Source organism: Prionailurus viverrinus, chromosome X (assembly GCF_022837055.1).
Source record: "Prionailurus viverrinus isolate Anna chromosome X, UM_Priviv_1.0, whole genome shotgun sequence".
In the NCBI taxonomy this organism is placed as follows: domain Eukaryota; kingdom Metazoa; phylum Chordata; class Mammalia; order Carnivora; family Felidae; genus Prionailurus; species Prionailurus viverrinus.
Window position 1 is genome coordinate 102448180 of NC_062579.1, and position 17567 is coordinate 102465746.

Below are 17567 nucleotides of genomic sequence, written 5' to 3' on the forward strand. Positions count from 1 at the left end.
AAGTCAACTCGGGAGGTGGTCTCCCCAGTTACACTATAAAGTTAAGGCGAACTATGAGTGACAAAAGGTGCTGTGAGTCCTCTTACTTGAGGACTAGTTACCATTTATCTTGAAAACATGTCTGTAATGGGTTGTATCTGCTTGGCTAGATAAGGGGGTGATTCCTTTCTGGCTTTGCAGTTTCTTAGTGGATTGCCTAGGGTGTGCATCCCATTTTGGTTCAGTGTTCATTCTGTTTTCTTTCACTACTGCCTTTGTGGAGAGGATTTTTGGGTTGGAAGATCTCATTTTTAATTATATTTCCCCAAGAGTGGTTTGGTTCGTCTGGAGTTGTACTGTTACAGAAAGCAAGGGGAAAGAGGAAGCTTGAGAGCAAGCCCAAGGCCCAAGATTGCTGTGTTGGAGTGTAGGCTTTATCCCCTAAGGCAGTGAAGAAGTCTGGAAGATTTTAAATCAGGGAAGCGAAATAATGAATTTTCGATCTTAGAAAAATGATCCCAGTAGGAATGTGGAGAGCAGATTGGGAGGGAGATGGGTCAAGTGGTATAGCACTAACTGTGGACAGGATAATAATCTTAGAATACTATTTAAGGGTTTTCTTGCTCTGTTATTACTCAAACGTTATTCTTGGATTGACCTTTCCCTAAGCCCCCTAACAGTATCTGGACCTGTGTATCTTTATTTTTACCACAGGGACATTTCTCCAGGATGTGGAGACTAGAGGACGACAGTAGTGGTTGTGGCTGCATGTCTGACACTCCTGCGCCACTTTTCCTGAACGGTTTGAGTGCCCCTCCCCTCTGGCCCCACAATCTCATCCCAGTGACTCCTGAGGTCCGAAGCATCTTCAGGATCTACAGCATCTCTGACGATGTCCATCAGGAGAAAGGAGTTGCTTATTATAGAGGTCTCTACCATTGGCCGGTGCTCAGTTTGTGGTCAACACTTGCTTGATATTCAGCAAGACCCTGAACAGCCACTGAGCTGAGGTGTTACTGTTAACAGAGGTGCCTCGTTTTCTTAGTAGCCCCTACCTGGACCCCTAAATTGTGACCGTTGAGTGCCTGGATTCAGGTGAGCTCAGGTGTTTCCTTGTATAACCGATAAACGGGTTTCTTTAACATGAGACTTTGTAAATAGAAATTGAGAAGAACCCAAACACTTTGAACTACACACGTTTATTAAATAGTTTAACAAAGGCACATCAATAACCACTTAGTACATATATGTGTGTGTGTGTGTGTGTGTGTGTATAAAATTAACACAGATATGTTTCTTTCTTAACTGCCAATTTCCCCAAGAAAGAATTGTTCAACTCTTCAGGTCATGAAGGCTAAAGGCAAAGTCTCAGTCCCGATCTTAATCTTCCCCCCGCTCTTCTTGAGACCTACACTGATCCTCAATGAGTTAGTTGACCATCATCTTCTGTGGATGTAATACTCTTAGAAGCATGCTGACGGCAGAGACTCCTCAGATCCCTTCTGCATTCTCTCAAGTCCTGTCGGTAATCAACAGGCTGTCTGCGTTAACAGGTGCTGTTGCCACTGCTTGTCGCTGTTCAACCACTGACATTCTGTGATCTTTCACCGATTTCTCTCTTTGTACTTGTACATCCATGCAATGCACTGAATCATTCATGGGCGAAAACCTCCCTCGTTCGCATCAGGAAAATGTATGGTTTTTCCTGCGTCTCTTCTGCTTTGCCCCAGATGCCCTGCCTGCCTCTGCGCTGACCACAAGTTTCTTCTTACACAGATTGCCTCTTATTCTGCTTTCCACTTTGCAAGGCTAAGCTTTTGCTTCAGGCTTCTGTTTCTAAAGACAGGAACTGGCCCTCCTGTTCCTGTCACAAACCTCACCATTCCATCCAGGTGGCTGGCCTTTCTATCATTACCACTCTTGGCTTTTGTTCCCCCACATATCCATGGTCTTCCTGCCTAAGGGAGAAGTGTAAATCCAGGCACTGAAAGGAAAATCTGGGAGGGCTCGGTTAGATGAGCATTTCTAGGACAAGAAAGACTAAAGAAAAAAAAAATCTCAGTATGTGTGTCCATCTGTTGAATATTAGCAAGTATAAGCATTAGGCGATTACAGAAATGTGATCACGCGTCAGGCTTATCGCAGGTCATGCTCTTTACTACAGATGCTGACCACGTGAGTGGATTCCGGCCCGTGGAACTGTGCAATGTTTACTATCTTGTCACTATTTTGGGCTCATTATTATAGAAGAACTTTCCTGACAATAACAGAATTACAAGAGCCTTCTTTTTTGGCCTTCTTGAGGTCGTAAATGATGGTACCACTTGTCCATAGGAATTTGATCGCTGCCCAAATGCTGTTTGTTTCAGTAAAAACATATATCCCTGTCTAGGCAAGTGGCTGTCTGCTATTTGACCACTGGAGAGTCATGCCTTTTTATTTTTTAAGTAAACTCTACACCCAACGTGGGCCTCAAACTTACGACTTGAGATCAAGAATCGCATAGCTCTACTGACTGAGCCAGCCAGATGCCTGGAGTCATGCCTTTTAAAATACAAACACTCCCAGGGGGCAGCACACAAACACTGCCAGTCTAAAGCCATAGCCTGAGTGGTCTCTTAGATCTCAGCTCGGAGCCGCTCTCCATAGCCTGAGGTGCCCAGCAGGGAAGTTCCAAAGGAAAAAAGCCCAGATTTGTCCGGGTTAGCAGGCCCAAGTTGCTACCTGGGGCTTCTAGGGAGCCAGAAGCCACCACAGAGAGACTCTTAGAAGAAAGCTGAACAAAGAGGTTGAAAAGCATCATGCTAACCTTTACATCCATATCCGGTTTTGCCTGTGGGTCAACTTCCCTCTGGCCAAGAGAAACTCCATTTTGATTGTGGTTGGGGATGCCTGCCCTGAATGCTTATCTATCATTCAGCAGCTTCGAAGAGGAAAACATAAACTGGATTCTGAAGGGGCCAAAGACCTTTTGTAAATGTCCAAGTGAACTGGTATTCATGCTGGGATTACCACAGACTCACAGAAACATGTACCACACGCCCACGGGCTCAAAGTCGGCTTACCGAGAAGTGCCATAGTGGGAGGCACACGCAGCAGAAAGAGTAAAGCAGGGCACAAGGGACGAGGGAGCTCTTAGCTCTGTATGATTCGGCCGACACTGGATTTCCTCCCTGGCTCTCTGCACAGTTACAGACACGTGAAGAATACTTTAATCTGTCACAGCCTCTCATCTCAGCCAAAGCCTCTTCACCTGAGTTTTCTACCAGCCCGACTACCAAACAGTGGCCAATCCAGAGAAATTCCCAACTAGCGTTTTTTAAGTAGTTAGAAATCTGTCAGAATAAAGTATTATCAAGTTACATTTTGCTTTCTTAAAGAAGAAAAATCATTATCTGTTCATTCCAGTGCCATTTGTTGGAGAAAACCAATTTTAAGTGAGAGAAAACATTTTGATGGAAAAATTCATGCATCTCATTGTTATGAAACCATTGATGCCCATCTTGAAAAAAATGAAATGAACAACACTGGTTTCCTATGTTCCACTGAAGATGCAAGATAGAAATGAATAACCAGAAAATACAAACTTCTAATAACGTATCTTATAAAATGCCTCAGGATTTCTGAAGCACAATAGAAGCCCATAAGCATTATCTCAAAATGTTTAGTTTTCTTTTACTAAAATACAAATGTGCCTTTCCGGTGTTAGTAACTTCACTATCAAAGAAATAATATGTCTAATACAATGAATGTATTATCTATATAATTCATAATACTGAAGGCATATCTGGAAATAAATTTCTTCTATGCATGAAATAGATCTTTGAACCAAATCATAAATTTAAATTTTGTATTAGAATTACTAAATATTAGGGTTGATATACTAGAACAGGAGTAGCTTTTAAGTAAACTCCTAATGTGTGAATATGGATTCATAAAAAAAAGACATAACCAAGACATTTACACATTTTATTAAAAGAACCAAAAATAAACAATGCAGAAGTAGCATACTAAAATGACTGCATAATGCACACTTCTAAACACAAACAAGCAGTAGAGCACTATAATTTGGGGGGGGGGGACAGAAAAAAAGTCAAAGCATCTAACCTATTGATTGCAGTTGAGGGAATGAACTATTGCATTTTGGAGGCAAAATATGATGCGAACAGTTTACATTTCTGAACTATTGTGGTCATTATTTAAATTGTTAATTGTTGCACGTGGCTAATAATTTTCTTTTCCCCGGGTATCTCAAAATGGGCATTCTTCTGCCCCAAATGTGTGCTTCCATTTTCTACATCATACTGGAACGTTGTTATACAAACATTACAGAAAGCTCTTTTAAAAAGAGTACATTTAGGAACATCTTTACATTTAAAAGATTGTAACTTGGGGCCGTGATAACAAATGGCTCATTTGCAAATAATGAAGCACTAACAGTAATAATAAAAGGAAATTTATTTTGAAAAGGGCAACCCCAGAACCCAAGGGTATGATGGCCAGATCATTCTCTCAACTGCTAGACACAAAAGACACAGCAACAGAATAATTTGGTTTCCATCATGAACAAATAGCATCTGTATACAGACATAAAGCTTTGCAACCATGCAGTTCTATGACAGATAAATCTTTAGGTTGTGTGTTTGGGAGAAAAGAGCATGGCTTAAAGTTGGGTTACTTTTAGGTCTTGTTACAGAGGTATTTTTTTTTAATTAAAGTAATACAATGTAGAAGGTGTACAATGTAGAAGGTGAGAATTTTTGCAATACTTTCAAATAGTTGTGGCTTATTTTATAGTGATATATTTTTTCCTTTCGGGTATGCTATAATTGAGGATGGGTTCTATTTAAAGATCAAATTTCCTGGAATAATCCTGCTTTGGAGTAGTAATGGATGGTTCTTTCCAGGCCAGGTGGAGGCTCTGGAAACTGTATGAACTAGCCAAACTGAACCCTTTCCCGGGTTTAATAACAAAGGTCGTCCCTTTTTGGCCTCGAGTCATTCACATTTTTTTATACTTCATTCTCTAATTTGACTTACTGAGATAGAGCCACTGTGTCTGAGCTCCAAAGAGCGTGACCCAACGGCTGTCAGTGTGCACAACATGCCATCAATTAATCGGTTATCTTTTGTGATGCTTCTAGGTTCATTCTTACTGTTTTATAGATGATTCCTCACTTAAAATCTTACATGTCTATTGACCTCATGACAATGTATTCTCGTGGCATACAGATGCACAAGGAAGTGTCAACACAAGAACACAGGGTAAGTTGGGAAAGTATGTTGGCGATGAGGTTGAAGTTGGGAGTCCCTAACTACAGAAGGCATGAATGCTTACATTTTATACCAGTGGAAATGCTGGTCAGACGGTCGGGCTGTTAGTTGTACAGCTGGCTCTAAATGATTAAGGGCTGAAGGGAGAAAAAGAGAAATTGCCAACCAACTGGCCCTGAGCTATTGGACAACCGTTAAGGCTTGGTTGCTTGCTGGCTTTGGCGTATCTTCCTGTCTCTGTAAATGAGGACCATCAACATGGGTAAGTGATACTAATACCAACTCCCTTAATCCCAGGGTGGGTAACTTCTCCAAGGCGAGGGTGACACACCCCAAGACGTGAAAGACTCCAAGTACCAATGGTCATCCATCTAACCTCATTGCCTGGAGACGACAAAAAGTGAAATGGTGACTGGTACGTGATAGGGGAGCTCCAATTGTCAGGGGCGGTCTGGTTAAAACATTCTTTTCCAGCTCCATATGTAAGATTGGGACTGGTTCTCTTCTGTTAGGTCAAGCAGTGGGAGGCTGTAGTGGCACAGTGAAGCACTTTCTAGTCTGGTAAAGGGAAGTCAGAAAACAGCTTCCACTGAACAGCCGTGCCAGGGGTATTTTGTTGTTGTTGTTAGAGGGAACGAAATGCCCCAAGCTGGCCACACTTGATTGTTAAATTAAGTCTTTCAATGGTTGCCAATTTGGTTTTAGGATAAGGATTTTAAAGGGGGAAATAGTGGTGAATGTTAACAATTTGATTGTCACTGAAATGGGTATTAATTGATGTAACTGATACCTCTCAATATGGAGTTTCCTATCAAAGATGACATCTCTGTTGATCAGAATGGAACTCTCCATCTTGTAACTTACAGGGTGTTTTACTGCTTGCAACCATTGAAAAAAGAAAACCTTTGCCAGAACCCTGCCTGGTGTGTGTGTGTGTGTGTGTGTGTGTGTGTGTGTGTGTGTGCGTGTTTACAATGGAGAGTAAATTTAAAAAGCAAACAATCTGTGCTATTGGTCCTGCTTGGTAAAAGAAGTACTGTCACTTTCAGTCAGTGCTATTAGCTGAAGTTGACCTGTTACCCGTTACCAGTCTTTTCTTTTGGTGACCTACCTGTAGCAAACCAGAAAGCTTCTGCAACAGCAAAGCAACATCAGGCTTTAGTTACGTCTTCTTAAGCAAAATCCCCCTCTTCCTCAAGGCCTTAGAAATACCTCTATCTTACTAACTTTTCCACTATTATCACAGATTTCTTATATAAAAAAAACGAAAACTCCAAGCATAGTGTTCATGGACTATGTACATAAGTGCAAAAAAGGTGTTTCTCACACAGTCGCACCCTAACTGAGACCATCAGTTGGCTGCAGCATATGCCTCTCAAACACTGTTAAGGGGTCATTCCACAGTATCTTTATGCGTGGTTTTACAAATCAGAATTCATTTCAAAATAGGCTTTCATCATTCTTCAATCCTCGCTTGGATATATTTGTGTGAGTACACAATTCCAGAAAAGAGAATTTTTGCCGTGACAGCTACGCCTCCTGCACGGGGTAATTTGGAAAACACAATGTCATGAAAAAAGGTCAGGTAATAGATTATAAATGCAATAATTGTGTTTTGGAGTCCAAACACTGTGGAATAACCCTATCCACACAACAAATTCTATAAGCTATAAAGCTGACTCTAGAATCCATGTGTTGTAAACTTTTTGATCCAAAAGTCATACAAGGACACACATTCAGCGTTTGCGTGGCAATTTGGGCTTCAAGGAAAATTCCGCTAGATCTGTTCTCTGAGTTTTGAGCTGTACCTTCTACAGGCTCATACTGTCAAAAACCATGTATAGTTTACAAGTAAAATTATTATCAAAAAAATGTGTCTAAAGGTAGCCATGTTGTAGTTTTGTTGCTCAAGCAACGACTAAATATAATTAAAAATTATTATTTGTATATAAAGTTAAGTTTGTTCTTAAACTGTGAGCTGTAAAGAATAACTATGGACTATAATCTCTATGTTGTCATGCTTCAGTATCAGTGTCAAACCTATCTAGGTGGGTTGAATACATGTAGTAAAATCCAACTTTCTCTAACTCTCCTTCAAAATTAAGTTCATGAGTTACTTAGATACAAAAGACGTAGTAAAATGAAAACCTTAAAAACTAAAAAAGAAAAATGAAAACATGGCACCAATTGGTGACTTGGTGCTCAGAACCCAGATCTTGTAATTAAATCGACAGTTTGATGACGCAATCAACTAAGTTTGCAAAAAAAGTTGTGACACTCTTTTCGATACTATTCATTCCGGTGCCTTTGACAGGCGCTGACTGGTACAATGAAAAATCAGGCCACTATCTTCCTACATCTATTCAACAGAATTGGGGAATCAGATTTCCCTACTTCTATTTCAACGTGTGTAGAAATGGAGAAGAGACAAAAAGAGGACAACACTTAACGGCAAGATCAAAGTGCTTTCACATGTTCAAAACACGGATGGCGAAGGTGGATGGAGGAGGGAGAAGATGGCTTTTCACATGACAATGAACTACAAATTAGACTCTAGTCTAGACAAGTGAGATGAAACGCAACAGCTGGTTAGAGAATCATGCTCCAATTGTCAAAGTAAATACTGTATTTAAGTAGCAATTTTATGAATCCATTTGGTTTTAATTTAATCTTTATCCCTCTTTAAAATACACTTATGGTCACATAGTGCCTTTTGAAAAAAAAAATTTGGATACTACTAAAACCCTCTTAACAGATAACTTCTAGATGATTTTCTCTGTATACCTGACCTGTTTTATCCAAGTTTCAGTACTCTGGCCTAATTTTGCAAAAGGCTGAGTGAGAGAAGTGGACAAAGACAATAATTTTGGATAAATAAGAATAGAAGCCCTTGTCATATACAAAGCTTATATAAAATGTTAACTAAGAATCACAAGTGGTTGGAATTTAATATATACAATTCATCCAGTAAATTGTTGTTTAGAGTCACTGATTAGTCTTGTGACTTGGCTTTTGAACTGCGAATTTATAGTCTAATGACTTTCCTTTCTTCTTTTCTTGAATAAACATAATTTGAATAAGACATTGCACAACTAGTTTAAAGAGTGCTATCTTAAAATTGCCTTTTTGTCAAAGTTCTTTCACATCTGATCAAAACTTTAGTGCTTTGAGTTTTCTTTCTTTAAATTCATTTACAAAGCAACTTGTAAAATGCCAGCCATTATCAAATATTACGGCACCAAATCTACAACTACCCTGAATATCCTTCACGGACCCTCTTACTAAAAAATAAGTCACTACTGATGTCTTCCAGTGCTCACAGCATCAGAAACACTGCTGTTCTCTAGGTTTCTTGTCTGTGCGCATCTTCGCCAGGAGTTTCAAAGGTGAAATGAGACAGCATGCGTTCTCGGGACGTCGAATGACACAAAAAGAGTTCGTTCTGCACTGAAAACATCTCTAACCCCTTTAAGGAATACAACCAGTCTGGCTCAGGTGTATCCTTCCCCGATTTGTGGGATTAGCTCTGCCCTTCCGGAAAGGGACTGGCACAGTTACACAAAACTCAGCTCTACACACAAGTCATTTCACAAAGGCGTACACTACTTTCTTCTCTAAGAATGTTAAGATTTCGGGAAACAGAAATTAAGTGGTTCAAGGAATCAACAGGTAAAAGTCAGGACACCTCTTATTCTGTAACCCCAGGCAATACTGTTAACAGATGACAATGTCTTGAAATTACTGATGATCAGGATCTGGGATTGCGAATTAAGAACAACAGGCTATTACATACCAAACAGCTATTTTTTGCTCTTTTGTATCCTGAGCTATATTGATCTGCTTCGGGATGGGGTCTCAAATGTTCCGAAGCCCAAACAATGTGAAACAGAGGAACAACAGAAAGTCAGGAGAGTTGTTCAGGGTCTTACTGTCACCGATCAGGTAGGTAGGTGGCCTTGAGCAGGTCACGTGCCCTAGGCCTCGGTTTCATCGATGTGAGAAGGGTTTGCCAACTCCATCGTTCTGTGATTCAAATGCTGCTAGCCAGCTTAAGGTATCCTAAGTGGGAATTTTCTCTTTGCCTGTCATTTTCATGCAGGAAAATAAACCTGGTTTACATGTTAAATTTGATGATTGCATGCTTTCTAGTGAAAGAATAAATATTTAGTAGCAAATATTATATCCTACGGTTCCAGCACGGTGTAAGAATAGTAACTTTAATCGCTGAGTACCTGGAGGAGCTACATCACATGCCATAGGAATCACTATTTTACTTGGTTATAAATTATTTCATAAGTATTAGTAATGTGAATTCAGCTCAGCTCTATGGGGTATAGCTGGTCTGTTTCATCCAAAGGGTGCTAAAAACCTCTCTATTATAATTTTCAAATACATATAAAAACAAACAGACCTAAATAAAGAAACAAACAAATGGCTGGGTTATGATAGGAGAGACTCTTGTCAATCAAGTCTGGGAAGGGCAGCACTTGGCATAGGCACCTGCTCCTTCACTGAAGGGGTCAGCGGAAGTGGAAATTCAGTCGAATGGAAGCTAAAGACAATCGTGGACAGCCCTCCTATAAGTTTTAAGTAAATCAGAGAATAATTTAAAATGCCTTCCTACCCCGCCTCGCCACCCCGCCATTTCTCCAAACCCATACTCGGGCTCCAACTGTGATCAGTTGGAAGACTGTCCATCTGGGGGACAAGGGCCTCCCTTCGAATCAAATCTCCTTCACCCTGACTTTTCCAAGATTGGAGCTTACTTATTATTCAAAGACAAGTCTCAAGAGCACGAGCCATTTGTATTCAGAGAATGGCACTTGTGTAAAAGGTTACGTTGCAATGGTTTTTTTACACACTTTCCTCCAAAATGTAAAAACTATCTCTACCCCTCCATCTCTCTGTTTAATTTATAACCTACAATTAGCATACCTTTAAGCCTCCAAGTAACAATTTTCAGCTGAATTTGACAAATGGCTCAGCTTTAGATGCTCAACCTAGGAGATAGGATCCTTGAACCACAAAAAATGAAACGGGCACCTTACATAATTCTTTTAGGATAAATGCAGAGAAATTCACTTATAGGTAAATTGTAATTTTGCAAGCTTCTTAAGGAGTGAGATTAGAGGTTCATATTTCAAGAAGTTTCCTGGGTTTTTTTGCAGGTAATTATTTCTCTCTCACAAAAAATACCTACTCACGTGATTGTATTATGCAAGGTCAGATCTGCAGGTACAAATTATACACATGCATGCTTATGAACAGGCTTTGCGCACACTCAAAAGTGAGGCCTTTTAAAAGTTTGCCCCAAGAAACCTACAGACATGTTCTAAAGAGAGAGAAAGCATATTAATATTAATCTGTAATGGTTTTAAACACAGATATTTCTGCTTCCCATTAGTAATATTTTAGTTGAAATCAAACACCACACATCTAGAGGAAAACACTATAGTATGTAAAAACCTAACACATCACATTACACCACAATACAATACAATACAATACAATACAATACAATACAATAGAATACAATACAATAGTGGGAAAAACGGTATTGGATACATTTGCTACATTCTAAATCAACCCAATAGACTATTGTGTAAACAAAACAGTAAGGTAACACTTCAAAACAGATGAACATTTATCCACCAAGAATGCACAGTAAGCCAACAGTCTACTGTAGAGATTCACTCAGCATATTTGTTATTGGAAAATCACAAAGAATAATGCAACAAATGACAAAATGTTACGGTCATGTTCTACCTAATAATTCAGATAAGATAAATGGTAGTTTTATATTCATGTTTTAACATCTGCACTGATTGGTTAATGTTGTATTTTTGTTTGACTTTGTTGGTTGGTAAGTGGGTTTTGGTTAATATATTGACTGTACCACACTTATTCTTGTGTTGGTAGAAGACCTATGAGAATATATATAGAAAGGCCATATGGAGGTTCTCACGGAGAGATCCTGATACTCCATAGCTCTGTTGTTCAGAATTTCGACTGAAATGGAAGAAGAAAGAAAGAGTGAGAAACATTAAGGGGTTATTGAAGCAGGAGTCGGAATACTTGTCTCTTGTGCCAGTTCTGTACGTGAACTGCCAATATATTACCCACCCTGAGTTTCATGTTCTACATCTGTGGAAATGGGGCTGTCAGAAATGGTCGCCAAGAGTCATATACCATGACAGTTTATGGTTGTCACTGAGCGCTAATGTACAGAATTGCCCTAAGTTAAGGCATTATCCGCACAACGCTTAAACGTTTTGATGAACATCCACCCGTCTCTCTACTTTCTTCAACAAGCAAATATTAACCACACTTTAAACTTTTTAATCTGAACATTTTGGAGCCATGTGGAAATAGCCAAGGTGTGAAATCGAGGTATATAGTATTTTACAAAATTACAGTTTTGAACTTTGGGGAAATTTTCAACATCTGTTACACATTGAAGTGATTACGGTCTGCCAAATACCTCTACATTTTCTAATGGAATCTGGCAGAAAGGAATCACGATTCTCAAACATGTACTGTTGGAAAGCTAATTATATTTGACCACTTTTGTTTACCTTGCTGTAAAGAAAGCAGCCCATGAGAATCAGGCAAGTGTGTGCAAAACCTATATTCTCATGTTTGGTGCTATTCCCAAGTTGCCACCATCCCAAATGGTACCCCTGAACACAATTACAAGGTACAGCTACCTCAGTTATTCCATGCCCTCGAAGGTGTCTTTTTAAAACACTCCTTAGGGCTGAAGGGACTTGTTTATCTAATGTGCAGTCAGCTGTAGGCTCTGCCCAGGACAGAGTGAGTGTTTGGAGCCAGTTCTGAGAACCTCAAATTTTCAATGACTAACATATGCCATTCAGAAGTGGTACACTTGTTGAATAAGTCCCTATTATTAATTAATGAAGATACCTAGGAGTCTTAAGTGGCTTGAAAAGTCACATTTTCCAAGTCAATGACTGCTCAAATTAAGTATGTGCTAGGGCTGCTCTGGACCAGGCAAAGAGGAGATCAAAGGTGTGGGGGGGGTGGGGGGTGGGGTAGGGGAAGGGGAATCCAACAACAACACATTTCTTTAAAGCCATGATTTGAATGAAAATAATGATTACATTACTAAATTGTGTCACTCAAATTCAAAACAGCTGAAGCAATTCTGATAGACTTACATGGAAAGCAACACATAATGGCAGACTTTAAAAGCGCTATCTTCTACAACATCATGGGAGAAGCATACTGCTTACTGGCTTTAAGATATTCATCTTAGTCAAACTGTGACAAAGTTGCTTTGCTTTACTTCAGCACTAACAAAAAAAAATGAAGCTAGAAAAGTGTTAAAGGATTAAAATTCAAAAGTGATCTGTGCCTTGGGCTGACAAATCATACTCCTTTAATAACAGGAAAACATTTCAGAATTTGTAAGCTCATTGGGAAAATACAGTACCGGCTGTCATTTTTCATGGAAAAAAACTGCATTATTTGCTCTCCACATTTCAATTTGGACAGTTGAGAATGCTTAAATAAAGCTCTAAGTTATAAGCAATATCTATCAATGAAAATATTTACCAAAGCCCTTAGAAATGCAATTGTGTAAATAAAAGATACAACCTATACATATTATTCATATTAGTACTTAAAGCAACTTACTGTTCTACTGGTAACTTCTACATCTGTGAAACAAACATGCTGCTATTCAGTTCATCTATTGATAATGGGGGTATCTATAGTAGTAAAAAAGATTTTAGATTAAAATAGTTTCTCGAGAGAATTCCATTTATTTTGTTCACTGTTGGGGCATGGTAATTAATAAGCAGAATCAATTTCACAGAAAAATGTAGACATATTCACCATATCTGCTAATAGTTAATTTTCCAGAACACAGGTCTGAATGTGGTTTGTTTCCCCAATGGGTTAATGCTCTATGTGCCGTGTGGTTATCGTACTTGTAAATGGAAGCAGCTGTGGAATGTGCAGTCTTGAAGCATGGTTACCACCTTCATAAGGCAAAACAGCCATAACATTACACGACAGTTATTCTACGTATCTCATTACAGTCTCAAGACTCTCCCACAGTTTAGAATTTGTCTCGTGACTCTGCCTGTAAGTACCTAAAGCGAATGAAAACCACAACAACACAAGCACATCTAATGTCAGTGTGAGATCTCTGATGTCATCACTGTGTGTCACTGAGCGTCAGTATGACATCTCTGATGTCATCACTGGGTAATGATAAGGATCTCTGTGCCCTGGAGAGAAATGTGTTACCTCGCTTTCTCTCCAGCAGATCTGAAGGTAAAGGTGATGACTGTACTAAATGAAAGTTGAAGCGCAATGACCAGAAAGATGGCGGTAAAAGAAAATACATTCTTCTCTTGACCCATGAGGAAGCATTTAAGGAACCCTCAGTATATGGATTTGAGGATTGGTGTGACAGCAACAATCGTGGATACGGCATATGAAGGGCAACCTCTGGTACCTGACCGAACATGAGAAAACTGGATTCATCTGAGGATGTGTGGCAGATTCGTCCTGCTAGGATATACGCAACGAGAAAAATTCTAAATGTCACAACGGCTCAACAGACACATAGGAATCTGGATCATCTCTCGCCAATCCAAAAAGCATATACTGCGCCTTACCAACACGCTGTAGTTATCTGAACAGGTAAAATAAATGGCCAAACCTGATTGCCTGCGGCTGTTGCAGCGAACGGAACGCTGGCGGCAGGTGGTGTTGCTGCAGACACAGTGGTAGGTGTTGCACCGTGCATCATGGGCACTTTCAGTAGGAAACCATGGAAGCAACACACGGAAGGGTGGAGGATTTATGCAGCCATGACATACACGATGGAATGGGGCGTGGTAGGTATCACAGCAACAAGCCATGTGACATCATCACGATGGATACACCAGGGTGCAACATGCAATCACAGTCAGTGCAAAGCAACACAGCGTGGAAGGGGGAAAAATTTAAAAAGAGAAAAGGGGAAAGCCAATTATAGTTACCATTAAGGAAAATGGAATCATTCTCAACCAGTTAGTTTTTTTTTTGTTTTTTCGTTTTTTGTTTTTTGTTTTTTTTAGCAGAATCACATTCTAGTTGACTTAAAAGGCCACATTTTCAGAAAGGGTTACAAGGAGTGCATGTGACAGAATCTGATTTTACCAAGGCTATCTATAGGAATACCTAGTGAAGCAGACAAGTGGCTGGTTTGCACATTTGAGTGTGAGTAGGGAAGTGTGGATTGGTGTTTGGGTTCACTAACTTATAGACCTGAGTATCGTCACTACATTTGCAGGTGCAAAGACACAACTATAGATGTACTTACCTGGTCTACATGCAACAACAACAACAACAACAACAACAACAACAACAACAAGGCAGTTCGATTGGTGGGCCTGTGTATGGTAGGGGAGCAGATATGAAGAATACGGTGGACTATGCACGCAGATTTTTAAGTACGGCTTTGGCAAAGTCCTTGGAAATCTAGGCTATTTATCAAACAAACACACAGGGTGCTTCATAGTAAATATATGGCAAAATCTGGTCTTCATCCCAATTATTACAGCCATGACTGTATGGCTAGCAGCTGTAACATCTCTCTCAGGATGGTTTCTTTTTGCCTTTTCTAGTCTGTAGCCCATTTTGAAAGCTTTTTAGGTGCTTTTCTCATTCCTAGCTCATTCTGGAAAGCAAACGAAGGAATTAACGTGTGAATGGTGAGCGTGCATATATAGTAATTTATGTCTACATCCATTGAATTCAGATTTTCTGAAAGTCTACAGAGCAAGTGAATGGCACAGAGAGAGGAAGATCAATATACACCATGTCACAGAAACCACAGATGTACCCCAAATGGTGATCAACAGAAATCCTGTACTTGGCCCTTATGTGCATCTCCGGTTACCTGTTACCTATAGACACCCCTTACTGTATCACACGCCGATTCGACAAACACTCTTGTTTTCCCTTTAGGAGCACAGCAACGATACAGGATGCAGTGCCACTGAAACACGCAGTTTGCATTCCTACACAGAGCTCTTAGGTGCAAAGACAGGGGTACGGAGTCACAAAATGTGAAGACACAGACACGTTTTCCCAACTTGCAGATGTCTGTTCTGACCACATGCGTACGATGCTCCCGTCAGTATCAGTGGAAATGTTTCCATTTCCTTCAGGGGACAGCCAATCCCTCAGTAACACTAGTCCCTTTTGGGTTCTGCATCTACTCTGGGCAACCAACAGGATGAAGGTTAAGCCGTGGCAAGCTCTCAAATAGGATGAAAAGCACTGGATTGATATGAGATGGTGGGGGAGGGGTGGGGGGGGATAATTCCTCCCTGTAGCACACAGAGCTATTTTCTCCTGGTCTGTGCCTGGTTCCCATGGACTATAGGAGCTGGGAACTCCTGTACCAGAAACAAGTCACTTTCTTATCTTCTGCAGTAGGGGCGATGTAAAAATGGGCTTTTATTGATTTTTATCATGTGCGTGTGTGAGAGTGTGTGTGCACCTGCGGATGCACGAGCAGGGGAAGGGCAGAGAAAGAGGGGGAGAGAGAATCCCAAGCAGGCCCTGCGCTGTCAGTGCAGAGCCCAATGCGGGGCTCCATCTCGTGAACCATGAGATCATGACCTGAGCCAAAATCAAGAGTCTGACACTTAACCGACTGAGCCACCCCAGGTGTCCCTAAAAATGGTCTTAAGAGGGACACCAGATTGTGTTGGTGACTAATTAAAGGATCTGCATGTGACTGACTGTTAAAAATTACATAATCCCAAAGAATCATTTTGAAAGGGTTCTGTTGGGCCTGGTTTCCATGCACATGGCACTTCATTCTAGAACGCTACAGAATGCTCTCACTCTGCTTAACTCATCCTTTCTCAACATTTGAGTATTGAATGATTTAGATCTCATGAATAACTTTTTTTTGGGGGGGGGGAGGGAAGGATTATTTTGTGATACTTTACAAATTATACATTTGAAATCTTTTAAAATGTCTTAGTCACAGATGTAAAGCTAAGAACAAAAGTGTCCACTCTGGCTAGATAAGGAAATGTTTCAAAATATCTCAGCTGCAGTTTGTAGGACGCAAACAGACACATGGCAGGGTTAGTATTTGGCCACAGTGGCAACCAACTAGGAACCCAGAGCGTAGCAGTGTTGAGATTCCACAAAGATATGAAACAGCACCCTATTACATCTTAAATCCTCAGAAAATGTCAAAATGCAGCTAGGACATCAGCTTTAAAATACAAAAGTGCAGAACTGTCTTATTTTCTTCTTAGTCGGGACGAGGTGCCCTAGCCTGCCTATGCTCAGCAACGCAACTGCTTTTCTGAGATATAATGGGTACATATAAACTGTTACAATCACAACAGAGGTGCATCAGAACAGTAGGAGAGGGGAAGGTCTGGTAGCCACAGTGGCGGAAACAGAGACAGAAGTAGCTTCTTGAAACGTCTGTCATAAGTATGCTCAGCTTTCCTGATGGCAAAGGTAGACTCCAACAACATTTTCAACCTGCTTTACCTTGTCTGTTTTCTCTCTTCTTTGTGCCCCGACTCCACCTGCCCTTCCCCCCAAGCCAGTGGCCCAGGAGCCACATCACTCAGTCACTCATCTCTTTCACAGTCATGACAGAAAAGCACGTTTTTTTTTTTCAGATTAGAAAAAGTTGAGAATGTTTGTACAAAACCTACCAACACTTGAAGCGGGTGCCATGCACAGTATGGGCCCTGTACACCATGCAGAAAAGCGTGAAAAGTAAAGGAGAGAGATTTCATTATTACATCTTTACTGAGAGAAATAATTTTTAACCCGAAAGATATTCTTTGCAATATTAATTAATGAGCACATGCAAATCCAGTAATTTCCCATGCTTATAATTATAGCTCAGTTTTAAGATCACCAACCCAGGTAATCAAAGTAATTCTTGGATTCTTAGGTATAAGAGCAAACATTAAGTTTTCTTTAAAGGAATTACCTCACTTCAATTACATATTTAGTTTGGGCACATCTTACCACAGCCTCTTCTTTCTCACAACCGTGGACTGGACTATGAACATACGGCAAACAGGCTTTTCATCAACAGGGGGCGCTCAGCCCGACAGGTTTTAGTTTTGTTTTTGATTAAGGGGAAAGGGAGTCTTCTGACATTGTGCTCAGGAAACCAGACTTTAAATTAGCCAAATCCAGCAAAAAAGTCTAAAAACTGTGTTTTTAAAGTGATATCACAAAGAACTACCGTGGTTAGTAAATAAAGACTTTTTTTAGGTCTTCTTTCCAAACAAATTAGCTGATTA

At 40.2% G+C, this 17567-nt stretch overlaps 1 protein-coding gene across 7 annotated transcripts in view; it reads right to left on the minus strand.

Annotated features, from left to right (window-relative positions):
- Positions 1-3934: 3934 nt before the first annotated feature.
- Positions 3935-17567, minus strand: part of MBNL3 (muscleblind like splicing regulator 3) — a 112311-nt gene continuing 98678 nt past the window's right edge. For 4 of the 7 annotated variants that reach the window (XM_047843774.1, XM_047843770.1, XM_047843771.1 and 1 more), the window contains 4 exons: positions 16965-17000; positions 13946-14040; positions 12910-12983; positions 3935-11262 (listed from right to left, as the gene is read on the minus strand). In XM_047843774.1, coding sequence (XP_047699730.1) covers positions 12927-12983; positions 13946-14040; positions 16965-17000 — 188 coding nt within the window. In that variant the 3' untranslated portion in view covers positions 3935-11262; positions 12910-12926. The remainder of the gene's footprint in view (positions 11263-12909; positions 12984-13945; positions 14041-16964; positions 17001-17567) is intronic. The other 3 variants (XR_007148923.1, XM_047843775.1, XR_007148924.1) reach the window with 3 other exon arrangements.